At 38.8% G+C, this 13,923-nt stretch overlaps 1 protein-coding gene across 4 annotated transcripts in view; it reads left to right on the top strand.

Annotated features, from left to right (window-relative positions):
• MAST4 (microtubule associated serine/threonine kinase family member 4) overlaps positions 1-13,923 on the top strand; it is a gene marked incomplete at its 5' end in the record, with an annotated part of 275,947 nt that overhangs the window by 235,319 nt on the left and 26,705 nt on the right. For all 4 annotated transcript variants that reach the window (XM_084225039.1, XM_084225041.1, XM_084225040.1 and 1 more), the window contains 3 exons: positions 352-484; positions 6,056-6,123; positions 8,421-8,506. In XM_084225039.1, coding sequence (XP_084081165.1) covers positions 352-484; positions 6,056-6,123; positions 8,421-8,506 — 287 coding nt within the window. The remainder of the gene's footprint in view (positions 1-351; positions 485-6,055; positions 6,124-8,420; positions 8,507-13,923) is intronic.

Below are 13,923 nucleotides of genomic sequence, written 5' to 3' on the forward strand. Positions count from 1 at the left end.
ATGGATTTTTATAAGCAAACACACGTAGGGAGATAGTCTTCTCTCTGAAATCTTATTTTTGCTGCTTATAGGTAACTTCATTCAGTATTACATAAAGTTTTGATGGCAAAGAATATAATATTCATGTAAATTATTGCTCTGAAGTAGTGACATGCAATTCCATTGCTTATGTTGTGTTACACTGTATAAGAATCAGAATAGATTAATAGACTACTAGTAGAATAAAGAGGTACTGTTTTTAGTAGGAATATGCCATATATGTGGAGCTAGAAGAAGCAAAGGAACTTTTTATGTTAGACCCTAAGGCACCAGTTTCAACAGAGAAAATGATGATGATTATTCTTTCTCTAGGAATTTGATCCGGAAGAGTTTTACTATCTTTTGGAAGCAGCTGAAGGCCATGCTAAAGAGGGGCAAGGCATTAAAACAGACATCCCTCGATACATTATTAGCCAGCTGGGCTTAAATAAAGATCCTCTGGAAGGTAAGTGAATCTCCTGGTATAGCTATAGGTTTCTAGGTTCTTCCTTCTCAATGTGTTCTATCATTATGATAATCTGTGTGTACCTGAAAAGGGTCAAGGTAAAGATGCAAGCAGAGCAAGCATTCTCTGACTTCGACTGTACTCTCCTGAGCTCAAACACACACATTTAAAAGGCCATCTCTTCTGAACAGGATTTTTTTTTTTTCAAATATAATTCAAAAATACACTGTATCAATGATACCACTCATCTTCTTCCAGCCTGACAACGTGACTTACTCATTGCAGCTCTAGCTGGAATTTTCTGGGGTAATTTGATGGCGACTGTTATCTCAGCACAGTTATAAAGGATGCTTGGTTGAGCTGTTGTTTGCCTTTCAGTGCTCCCAGGTTCCTTCATCTTGGAGTCTCTGAGAAGACTATCCCATGAATTTTCTGTGTAATTTGAGCCCATATTGGGGGCTTTTGTAGGGAGAACTTGGGTTCCAGTGGAGGTATTGTCACTGCAGAATTTTTCTTTACTGTGAAAGTGGTGAGACCCTGGAACATGTTGTCCAAAGAAGTGGTGGGTGCCCCATCCTTGGAAGTGTTTAAGACCAGATGGCATAGGGTTATGAACAGTGTGGTCTAGTGGAAGGTGACATGGTAACCCACTTAGCTGGTAAAGGGAAGCCAGTTGGGGTCATCTTCTTGGATTTCAGTAAAGCTTTCAGTACTGTCTCTCACAGTGTCCTGCTGGACAAAATGTCCAGCACACTGCTGGATAAACACATCACATGATGGGAGAGCAGCTGGTTAATGGGTCAGGCACAGAGGGTTACAGTGAATAGGGTGACATCAGAGTGGTGACCTGTCGCTAGCAGAGTTCCACAGGCTCGGCTCTGTGCTCTTCAACATCTTCAGACATGACTGGGTGCAGGACTGGGAGGGATACAAGGCCAGTTTGCAGATGATACAAAACTGGGAGAAACTGCTGACTCCCTCAAAGGCAGAGGGGCCCTGCAAAGAGACCTTGACAAATTATAGGGCTGGGCAATCACCAACCATATGAAATTCAACAGGAGGAAAGTGCCAGATTCTGCACCTGGGATGGAGCAGCCCTGGATGTACAGTGCCATGGAAAGGGGCCCTGGGGCTCTGCTCATGGCAAGCTGAACATGAGCCAGCAGTGCCCTGGCAGCCAGGAGGGCCCCCCGTGTCCTGTGGGCATCAGGGACAGCATCAGCAGCTGGGCAAGGGAGGGGATTGTCCTGCTCTGCTCTGCACTGGGGCGGCCTCACCTCGAGCGCTGGGGACAGCTCTGGGTGCCACAGGGTCAGAAGGACAGAACTGGAGAGTGTCCAGGGAGGGCATGGAGGGCGTGAAGGGCCTTGAGGGGAAGCCGTGTGAGGAGCGGCTGAGGTCACTTGGTCTGTTCAGCCTGGAGGAGACTGAGGGGAGACCTCACTGCAGTCACAACTTCCTCTGAGGGGAAAAGCAGAAGGGCAGATGCTGATCTGGTGACCAGTGACAGGATCTGTCTGAAGGAAATGGCCTGAAGTTGTGTTGGGGCGGGGAGGGTGGGGCATGTTTAGGCTTTAGGTTGGATATCAGGAAAAGGTTTTAAGGTTTTTCACCCAGAGCAGGCTGGACACTGGAACACGCTCCCCAGGGAAGCGGTCACAGCACCAGCTTGACTGAGTTCAAGAAGCATTGAACAACACTGTCAGGCACAGGGTGTGACTCTTGGGGGTAGTCCTGTGCAGGGCCAGGGGCTGGACTTCGTCATCCTCTTGGGTCCCTTCCAGCTCATCTGATACTGTGATTCTGTGTCTCAGCCCACGGTGAAAGGCTTAGACAAGCTTGGATGATCTTCAGGATCTTTTCTAACCCAAGGCATTCTATGGTTCTTAGAAGGACAGCATTGAAAAAACTAAAATTACTTCACGATCATCTTCTTTGACACCCTGATACCAGGGTCTAACAGTGATGACAAACAGAAATCGGTTCATTGTATTCAGTGCTAGTTCTGCAGTTTGGGAGAAATCAGCAGAAATGTCATAATGGAAAAATGATCCTAGCTGGTGCCAGTTAGCTGGTCTACCATGTTATCAACCAGGACTTGGACAGGGCTTGATAGCACAAAATTATAGCAAAAAGCTATGATAAACCTTTTTTTTGCTAGCTTTAATGATGTAAGATCACATGTTATTAAATCAGAGTAGTATATTGTGTTTTAAAACTCTTCTGCTGAACTAAAGCAGAAGTTCAGCACAGACAGTTGGTTGTGTCAGTAGTTTTGTTAGTTCTAATTCAGTTAGATTGAATATCGTTACAGATGACATTAATGTTATATTAACAGATCTAAAGAAAGTCAAGCCTATTATTAGTTCACTTCCTATCTTCAGAGAACTTCCTCATCCAAATTTAGTATTGCTGTTTTGTTTGAGATTCAGATTAACAGCTTTGATGCTTTTTGTTTATATTTGGACTGCAGCAAAGGAAGCCAGACAAATAGGGAAAATATGCATAAGTACTTTTTTCCCTTTGGTTTTGGAAAAGATCAAGAAGTATTTAAATTCTCTGCGAGATAAAGCATTATCTTCTGGATTTGGTGAGCTGTTGGTCTGTCCTAAACTGACAATTCATCAATTCTTCACTGATGAAGTATGCAAGATTTAGTTTGGAGTGTGTGATTTGAGAGTTTTGTATTATTGACTCTGATTCTGCCAGTTGAACCTTATCTTTCTCATTGACTCTTCCTGCCACTTGGATAAAAGTGTTCCTAAGCAGTAGTCATGAATCTGTCACTACCCATGTTTAATAACAAGTTTGAAAATTTTTTTTGGACAATTTATTGTAAAACAGGTCTAGAAACAAATGCCTATATATAAATAAGGAATACTGCTTTCTTTAACTATTTGTTTAATGGGAGCATACTTCATCTAGGAAACATCTTACTCTATTTCATAAACTAAATATTAATGAATATAAAAAACTTTGAAGCATTCAAATGATAATTGAAATGTTGGGTTTTGGGTTTTTTTTCTGAAGGGAAAAAGGTTCTGTGTGGTTTGCCAGTATATACTGAGTGGTGTGTGACATATGGATTACTGATTTTTGGTTCAATTGGAGATTTGAGCAGTTGAATTATTTAGTGGGTTTTTAAAAATATTGATGTGTATGAGTATTTATAATAGGTAATTTAGACCATCTGATTTGTGTTAATGCTTTCCTCCCACACTCCAATAAAAGTAATATTTATAAGCAGTATAAATCAGTGTGCAATGACTTCTTAGATGATATAATTTTGATGTTAATGGGTGTCTCTATATATAGGGATGCTACTTAAGCAACAATGAAAGAGGGGCACTGTGGGTTTATGCTCTGGAATTAATAGTTTACAAAGAGATTTAATGGGAGCACTGTATTCATTACTGTAAAAATATTATGAGAAGATCATCCTCAAGAACTTTAAAGCCCTTTTTTGTAAAAGTAGAAAATTTTTAAGAAGCAGAACCAAGTTGTTCAAAACAAAAAAAAGTGCATCTGAGTTGCACTACTTACTTATCCTGTAACACAGACTTATATTTTCAACCAAGATGTTAATTTGTGTCTTCAATGTTCATAAACGTTCATGCAAAGGATTTTCTTTCATCTGCAGGAAAAAGCAACCGGCTTCAGATCTTTCTCTATTTGCCTCCTTTGTTTGCTGTCATAACTGTAGTGTCCTTTCTTTGAGTGAAATGGTGCTTGTATTATTTGGCAATAATGCAAGATAAATTTATACTAAACTGATAGCAATACAACAGATTCATCACTTAGTAGAGAGTGGTGGCTGCATTTCTGAAGAGTTCCCTGGGGAGAAATTTTTCCCCATGTTTTTTAAATTACCATCTTTACCTTTTTGAATCATGAGTCTTCAGAAAAGGTTTAAATCAATGGAAGAAAAAGGACAGATGTTTAATGGTATTTAGATGAGTTTGAAAAATCTCTTTAGGCACTGCAAAATGGTTCCATAGCTCCCTGTTTTGAAACCTGGCTTTTGGTTCCATACCATTAGTACCTACTGCTTGCAGATAATATGGATTTCTCAGATAATGGTTATTTTGCAGAAGTTTTGTTTCAAAAAGGATTATTTTAATTTGCTATTTATGAAAGTAATTTCAGTTGAGAAGGCTGTCAAAGTATATTATTCCAGCTAGCTTGGTTCTCACCCATACAATGAAGGTTTCATCAACACTTCTATTCTAAAACCCCCAGAAGACACAAAACCGTGACTTTTGACTGGAAAATCCACTTCAGGTTCAGCCTGTATAATTTTTTTTCTTTGAGATTTCGTTTGTTCTAGTGGGGATATTTTTCACTGTTTATTGATTTAATTTTTATAATATTTTTAGCTTCTTTAACACTTTAAAGATCTGTTTGGATTTTGAAGTGACATTCTAATTTTTTCTGTTTCTTAGAGTGTTACCATGTTTTGGTTTGTGTATAATGGTTACAAATGAGAGTTTCTCCTTAAATCTTTAGCTGTTCCAACAGAAAATTATCTGTGTGGTTAATTTGCTTTTAAAATTTACAGTAAGTGTTGCAGAGCATTTCACTTGTAATAATTTATTTTTATATAGAAAAATCCAGTTTAGGTATTCTGTGTGAATATTCAGTTGTACTTCATAATCATAAATTCAGTTAACAGTCTTGAGATAAAAACTAATCTTGCAAATTTTAGGTGGTCTTATTTCTGATTCCCAGCACATAATTGTGATAAAATTTGCATCTTTGGCTATACAGGATATATAATTAAATATGTGTATGGTTGCTGGGGTCTTTTAGTGACTGGCTGTCCCTGTTTGGCTTTTTTTACCCGGATTTATTCTTGGTTGAAGAACAGGCTGGGCTTAGGAGCTCTGCAGCATAGGTTGACAGTGGCAGGGACAATCTGATAGAGTTGTAGGCTTCTAAAATCTTACTTTCCCAGAGAATTCATCTGTGTTAGTGACTCTGTAAATTATAAGCTTCCATGAAAATGGCTTTTAGCTTATTCTAGTAGGCTTATCAGCATTTCTTTGTAGAAGAAGGAAACTATTTAGAGTCCCTGTTAGGTCTAAAGTAGAAGCTTTTGCTGTAACTGTGAAGGAGCCCAAGAAGGATGGGGCCTACTGTTAACCCCTCTGGGGCTGAGATCCTCAGGAGTTTTAGCAGATTAGTGATGTCTTTCCCTTAGTGCTCAGTTTGCACACCTCTTGGAATTCCCAGGTGTCAGCAGTGGAAACAGTACTGCTCTTCGCTGCTTCATGGCCAATCTTCATTACTTCAGTGGAAGATATTACATAGGCACTGAATAGCAAGTCTTCATTTCCTGAGTGCATTTTTAATACGTGCTTGGAGATGCCCTGAAAGTTATTTTTCAAGTGCTACAGGTTTTTGGGGTGTTTTTTTGGTTGTTGTTGTTTTTTGGTTTTGTTTTGTTCTTTATTTTTAAATTTTTTTTTCTATTAAGTATTCCAGAAAGATGTCACTTCTCATGTTTTCTGTGCTTCATTTAGTTTTGTATTTTCCATAGTTTAAAATGAAGTTTTTAATTTTTCTTTCCAGAAATAGCTCAGCTAGCTAATTGTGACAGTGGGACAACAGACACTCTGGAAGCGGAAGAATCAATAAATGTAAGCTTCCCTCTTATATTGCTGCTTTTCCTGAATGTGAACAAGGAAAATCTGGTGTGTTCCCCCAACCCTGCCTGTTCTGGTTTCTCCTGGTATGTGCGAACAGATTGAATAAACATTGGTATAATACACTAACTCTGTGAAGCTCTTCAGGCAGAAGGCAGAAGGTATAACTGAGCTTTCTACCTATTTTTGTAGACATCTCAGTGTTTTCATTTTCCACAAAGTTAGTGTTTACCATGTGGCAATAACTTTACAACAAAATCCACCACTCTTTCTTTTTTTCTATTAAATCAATGTATTCCTTTTTCTTTTTAGAAGTATTGGTAAGCTGTTTAATAAAACAATGTATTTTAAAGAGATTTTAAAACAGTCCGTTCACAGAGGCAGCTAATGATCAAATTGAGAGATTCTGAACAGACCCAGTGAAGACACAAGGAAGAAATGAGTATGCTAGCAAGTAGCCTGCATTCAGAAAGTTAGTTTACAGTTGGAAAGGTTGTGCATCATTCTTCTGAATCTGTGTTTGAAAACACTTGCCTACAACAGTGTGTATCTTACAGTAATATTTCGTTAGATGTTTGCTCAGAATGACAAAAGAAAAGCAAGTTGGACATGTTGATTGTGAGTTTAAATGCAATTATTTTAAATTTTATTTTTAAAAGTTGGTTCTTACACCTTGGATTTCAGTCAACAGATTAGATGAAGTTCCTACAATTTAGTCTTGATTTTCAGGGCAAGTGGATAGCGAAAACAAGAGCAATTTCAGGGGATGTCTTGGTAATTAAGTGGTACTTAACAAGTGTTTACAAATGTTAGCAGGCATGGATTATCTGTTAGACCTGTTCTAATACGTAACAGAAAAAACATCATTCTCTGGTACATGTTATGTTATATTGGGATATTTTCTGGGATATTTGGCAAAGTGCCACCTGTGAAGGTTCTGTGTTTGACAGAGAAGGTATTTTTGCTGTTTTAATTCATCTGCATTTGAAATACTTTATTAGACCTGAGCAGCATTTACTGACAAATTGGAGAAGGGACAAAATTACTAGAAGGCTTAAGGCCAAAGTACTAATCCAAGGTGCAGAGTGGCTTAGCATCAGCTAAGCAGTTGAAATTGTGAAGTTATTTGTGTTGTGCAAATGCTGAAGAAATTCAGAAAGGATAATGTGGTATAATAAAGGAATGTAAATAGGGGAGATGATGAAATCAGTAAAGAAAACTCTAGAGGGAATATTTGGAAACATCTCAAAATGTAGCTGTGGAATAAGCATACGTGGGGAGTGACAGGAAGCATAACTTTCAAGTACAGGACTGCTCACAACCATCATAAATAGCAACTAGGAAGAATCCTGTACTGGCAGACAAGTGGGCTGAACAATTTAGTAAGTCCTCTCTGTCACTTCCTGTGGAGTTCATTGTATTAACTAGTCTTGCACTGAATTTTTTTAGCAAGCATTTAATTGAAAATGTTTAAACCAGCTCTACTTTCAACTTCCAACTGTTACTAAACTGCCTGGGTAAGGATAATGGAATTTCTTGGAGATTCAAAAGACATTTGAAAAAGATCTTGTGGGTTTGGAAGTCTGTATTAGGAGTCCCGTGCCTTCATCTTTTCCCCTCTGAACCCCAATTCTAATTCACACATCTTCAAGATTAATTAAAAATTCAAACTAGAAAAAAGGTTTTGCCATACTGAGGGCAACTTGGTGTTGAAAAAGTTCTGACAAAGAAGTAGATTATAAAGTGACCTCTTTAGGGGTAGAACTAATGCATTTTTATTTTCCATCTTTTTCTCTTTCATTTTGTCTCTTTTCACCATCCTCTCTGTTATATCACACTCTATCCTAACATTAGTTTGAAGTGTGCCCAGTTTATTTGAGTGAACAAGGGCTCATCAACAGTTTGTTGCAACCAGCTGTAATACAAAAGTCAGATTTACTAGAACGGGAAGGCAGTGTCCAACGAGTGCCATGTGGAATTCACAGAAGTTCATGACTCAAGAATTGCCAATAACCACTTTACCAGAAGCCTTTGTGACTGTAACCTGTGCATGGAGAGAAGCGGACAGTTTGCTGCAGTGCAGCAGATACCTGGTTGATGAAAAAGCATCTCTGTTTCAGGAGCCCCTTGGTCCCCTCTCTGTGTTGGCTATGTGCCTGGCTGTCCAGAACTTTTACCTGGTTCATCAGTGTGCCAGCCTGGTGATAGTTGGTTTTTTGTTTGGGTTTTTCTCCCCAGTTTTGAAAAATCGTATTTTATTAATTTGTTCATTTTCGTCTCTTACTTCGAAGAGCTCTAATACCTCGCTGAAGCTGCAGAGGAAACCTCGGGAAAGTGATTTTGAAACAATTAAACTGATTAGTAATGGAGCTTATGGGTGAGTAATCTCTGACTATGACAGCTCTTTTGCAGTTTGGTTTTGCTTAAATTCCCATTATTTCTTATTTCAGGGGTCTTTGTGTGAGGGAGTGAGTTTGCATCCTGCTTTTTTCATTTTGCATTCTTGTTTTGTTGCTAGTGTTTTAAGTTGACAAGGTTTGGGGACATTTGCTAAGCAGTAATGAATTACTCTGTACTGCAGTAAATTAAAGTACTGAATATTACATCAGAAAGATTTTTCAGAATCAGATAACTTGACAGATATTAAATGTGAATAAATCAAAGGTTAGATTTAAGCTCGCCTTTACAATACTGTATTTATGCAGATGTGAGAGAAAATTATATGTCATCTGTAGGGAGACAGATTGATAAAAATGAGTGCTTCTCGACCTAGAAGTATCATTGCAATAGAAACAAATTTTCTGAAGTAGGGCAGCAGTGTTTTTTTACTTTGTCGATGCTATTCTAGTTCTCAAATTTAAACCAATTAGCTTTAAAGGAATTGCTATTTCATGGCTTGTTTCTGAATGCTTGGAGAATGCACAGCTTACTGCCTAGTGATCTGAAGATATCCTAGAAGACCAAGAGAAAATTCTGTATCTCTGAATGAACACAGAATATTCTCTGGAAGTACTGTGCAGTGGGTGGTGTCTGTCTTCAGTCCCCTTTCTGATCCTGTACTGTTGGTTAATCCTTGTTTGGCTCCTCCTCTGCACAGAAATGTGTCAAGACAGGAACTGTTCTGTGTAACCTGCAGGGACAAGAGGGATGTAAACTGGCTCAAAAAAGAGAGGTTTCCATCTTGAGGTGAGGAGCCACTGCCAAATGAGCCAATGTCACTGCCTGGCAGAGGACACCATTAGACTGACTCTGCTGGAGGGGGGAAGTGGCAGCGAGCTGCTAGGACTGAGCACCCTGTGAAGAGATCTTTGACATATGAGAAAAAGCGCCTGCAATCCACCCACTGGAGTTTTGTGGGCCTGCTGAATGGCCTGAGGCTGTTGGGCTCTCTCTGATGTACCGTAGTTGGAGGTAGCCATGAGTGATGGAACAGGAGGCGTTTAGACTGCCTAGACTGTTGGCCATGGTAGCTTGTATGGAGGCCGCTTGTGTCCAAGACATTTTTTCATAACTCAGCAAAAGTCCCAAGCAAAATCATCTAATCTGCATTAAAATTATATAAATATTCAAACACTATTTTCCACTAGTTAAGCTCAGCTCAATTAATTTTCTCAGAACTTCTTCACAGACAAACTTGCTGTTTACCATGTCTCACCCTCTCCCACTTACCCCACTTATCTCAAAAGCCTGTCTCTCAGCAGTTAGCAGTAGATGCTACTCCCCTCCCTGGCTGCACCCCTTTTTCCTTCCCTTGGCAGATGTTAAGTCCCCTCCATTCCTCCCTTTATCTCTTTTTCTTACTGGAGGATAAAAGGAACTGTGTGTGGTAGGCCCTTGTTGGAGAAAGAGGTCCTAAGAGTCACTGAACCTTTCTCAGTTCCGAGCAGTTTTCAGATGCTGAGGGATGGGGAGAGGAAGGAGCAGCTGCAGCTCAGCATACAGCCATCAGCAGAGTTCTCTAGGATATGATTTTTTCAAAACTATCTGTGTGCTTGAAAATCTCTAATATGTCAGACAGGCTGTAAAATCAACGCACCATTTTTCTAGTCTTTATTAAAGTAGGGTTTTCTTTTTGCTGTTGGCAACAATGCAGTCGATGGTTTATTCACTCAAAAGTTACGGTCAAGTTTAAAGGAAAACACATCCAGATAACCTAAATGCTGTGTAACCCATCTATGAAATGGAGTGTAATAAACCAGTAATACCTATTTCTTGTGAATATAAAGCAATGAACTGTCCTGAAGGCATTTATTGTAGTTTATTTACAAGTACAAGCAGCCAAAGCAAAAGTTATTGTTGTTATGCTACAACAATTGTATTTTCCCTCCTTTGTTTTTCCAGGACATTAATTTTTTGAAATAATCTAAGTATATGTGAATTCTGCCTGTGCTTCATTGATTCATTCTCTAAAATATGTCAGTGGGCATACTTTGTGCTCTGATTTACCAAAGCTGCAGTATGTTGTTGTAATATTTTACTTACTTTGAGGTTATAATGAGGGCTTAAATCTGAACTAATTAAAGAAAACCCTATTACGTTCTTTTCCTTTGCTGTAGTGTTTTTGCTTTTATCAGTGAAATGGCAAGCTTTGATTACTTGACAGGGTAATTGTTGGTCTTGGCATGTTATAGCAGAGATTTGTCAGATATGTTAAATTTGATGAGTTTAAATAAAAACTGTTGGGTTTGTAAAGGCTTGAGTAAATATCTTAGCAGTTTTCTGCTTTTAATTGATTGGATAAACTCATCTGTAGTGCAATTAAATGACTGTATAGTACTTGAGGTGTAGTAGTTGAGTAGATGAGACTTTTGGGAATGGCTAGGAATATACAAGAAGTTAAACAAGCTGTGAATCTGTAAATGGGTAGGATTCTGGCCAAGTCAATAATGGCTTCACAAGCTGTCTGACTTTCTTCAGCCAGACAAAACTCACATTTCCCAAATTTAAAATTTTTACTGCAATCACAACAACATTTTTTTCCACATTCCAGCTTGTGAGAGGTAGCAGGTAGTAGTGTTCATCAGGTAGTAGGTTGGCATCAGCCTGGGTCCCTGAAAAAATTCAACAAAATAAAAATTACATTGATTTCAGGGAAGCAAGTTAGTTCAGCATGTTAGTTCAGTATCTCTTCAATGTGTAACTGTATCGTTTTAAAGCGAATACATGATACCACTTTTGCTCCTTTCTGGAAGTTTTGCAGGGATGGTAGTGTTGGTGTGTACATGACATACTGGCTAATGGTGTTGCTTGATAAATTAAAAAACTCAGAAGCAGTGTATCTTGAGCAGCTGCTGCATGTAATTTGTGAGTAGTGCTTCTGTCTCTTCTCCACTCTGTTGATAGTACTTGCTCATGTATAGTTACGTTTGGAGCAGGATTAAGGAAGTTACCAGCTGTAGAATAAAACCCCATCAATCAGGTTAATTCATCATCAGCCTGGCAGCCACTGGTTCAAAAGTGGAAGGGGACAGGTGGAAGTGTGACTTTGTAAGTTCACAAAAATAGCACAAGACAACTTACCCATCAGAATTTTGGACTGCAGTTTCATTACTTTGAATCTGTGTTTACTAGCTGCCATAAAGATAGAAGGCATTGGTACTGTTAGGTATGGAGAGGTGATTTTATGACTCAAAATTGATGGCATATTAGAACAACTAGCACTAATGCCACTTGTGAGAGAAGGATCAAAGCCATCATGTTCTCTTTGTCATATGGCCAGCTTTTCATTTCCTTCTAGGCAGACTAGGATAAGTCTGAAATATTGCAGCGAGAAGCTGGGGTGCATTGTCTGAGAGCTGCAGTGCTTTAGATAGCATTTCCTTCTGCCCCCAGATAACTGATCTGGTCACAGGCATTGCTTTGTTAGGAGGTGGTGCAGTGCTGCTTTTAAATTCCAATCTTAAATAACTGACTATAAACTTTACCAAATAATATAAACCACAGCCTCACAAGCAGGTTCTCTTCACTGGAGGCAACATGAGACATAATTCCAGGGTAGAACAGCACTTAGCAGTCTCTTCTCAGGAAATTGCTGGTAAAAATGAAACAAAGTTCCTGGTCAGCAGGTATAATTTTTAAGCAATAGGTACAGTTCCTGTGTCTCCACAAGGAGTTCAGGCTTCTCTGACAGATTAAAAAATAGTGTCAGCTATATTAGTCTTACGCACTGAATTTAGACTAGGTTGTAAAATGGCTGTAAAAGTTGGGGTTATTGAAGAGCTGTAAAGTAGGCCTGAAACCCGTCTATGTGGATTGTTTTGGTAATTAGAGATTTTTCAATTTAGAGAAAAAACAGGAATCATGACTGTAAGATTGGATGGCATGATATTTGAGTTGGACTACTTCAGGAACCCAGTTAAATATTTTAGCTTGTTTTTATCATCTTACCATTTTTGCAGTGTTTTATGGTTGTGTAACTAGAATTATTATTGAGATAGATTTTCAGACTGAGATTTATGTTGAAAGTGAAATAAGATACTGTCTGGACACTGCCAAATGAATGTTCTTTATTCTTTATGAATGTTCATATTTGTTTTGAAAACTAAGATTTTTGAGCTACAGCATCAGTAAAATACAGAGCACTTGCATACCTGTTGAAATTCACACAGTGAAATCAGAGGATGCTGTGGAAACTCTTGTTGCTGTTATGTAAACAGAAAGCTGAGGGAAGATAGGAAATAAAATTCTTCATTTGAAACAACAGGAGGATGCAATAGTACCACTCTGGTTGTGGCTTTGCAGGGTGGCAATGCATGCCACTGTCAATCAGTCAATTAACAAGATAGTCTGGGTGCTCTCCCTACACTGTTTTTGTGTCACAGAATCCTTAAATTTGAAATTGTCTTTATAATATACTGAAGATCATGGGCAGCATTTGATGATCAACATGCTGCTGGCCTAGGGTATAGTTTTCTTCATAAGGCATAAATGTTGTTTGCTGGGGTTACTGTGACCAGAAGATGTGACGGATCTTAGATATTTTTGTGTGCTGAAGATCATTTAGAAGCACTTTGTATAGCCTAAATAGTGTATGCATGTGTAAAAGCAGGAGAGACTGTTGTGTTGCACTTGTTTCATGAGTCTGGTACATTTGAGGTAAACATTTTTATTTTCTAAGAAATAACAGAATCCTAGTGGAAAGTTACCTTCTTGTGACTGTAAGACTGAAGATGGAGTTTAGACAGCTGGGAAAATATGGCAACATGTACCAGATATTTACAGGACTAGATAGTACTTGGAATTTACTCTTTAATAATTTCAAAATATGTTAGTAATGATCTTGCAGATGTGTATGATCTGAAAGGAGGATTTATTAAGATGCTGTAATAATATGCTGTGGTTTGTGTTTGCCTTTTAAGAGGCCATCTTGCACACTGTCCAGTTTGAAACTCTAGAGGAATATTTGTATGCCAAGTCGTCAGTCAGTCCTTAGTTCATTCATGTAACTAGTTTTTTTTGAAGGATGGAGACTTCAGGCAATAATTTTCTCCATGCTGGAATGCAGAGAGGGACTGAAACAGGTAAAAGAAAACATATTATAGGAGATTATGAAGCTGACCGGAGAAAGCAACAAATGAGAGAGGAAAACCAGAATGTAAGGGAAAGAAAAGGATGGGAGGGGCTTGTAAGAGTTGGAGAGAGAAGTGAATATGAGGGGAGCAGTAGGAAGAGTTGCAGGACGCAAGGCATGAAGTCAGCAGGGAGGAGTACTGGAGATGAATAACTCAGTCTGTATTCCAGTTTGGGAGGGGCAGAAGGGAGTGAGACCTAGTAGGAAGCACAAAGGGTGGGGTT

Source organism: Fringilla coelebs, assembly GCF_963513975.1.
Source record: "Fringilla coelebs genome assembly, chromosome: Z".
Lineage (NCBI taxonomy): Eukaryota > Metazoa > Chordata > Aves > Passeriformes > Fringillidae > Fringilla > Fringilla coelebs.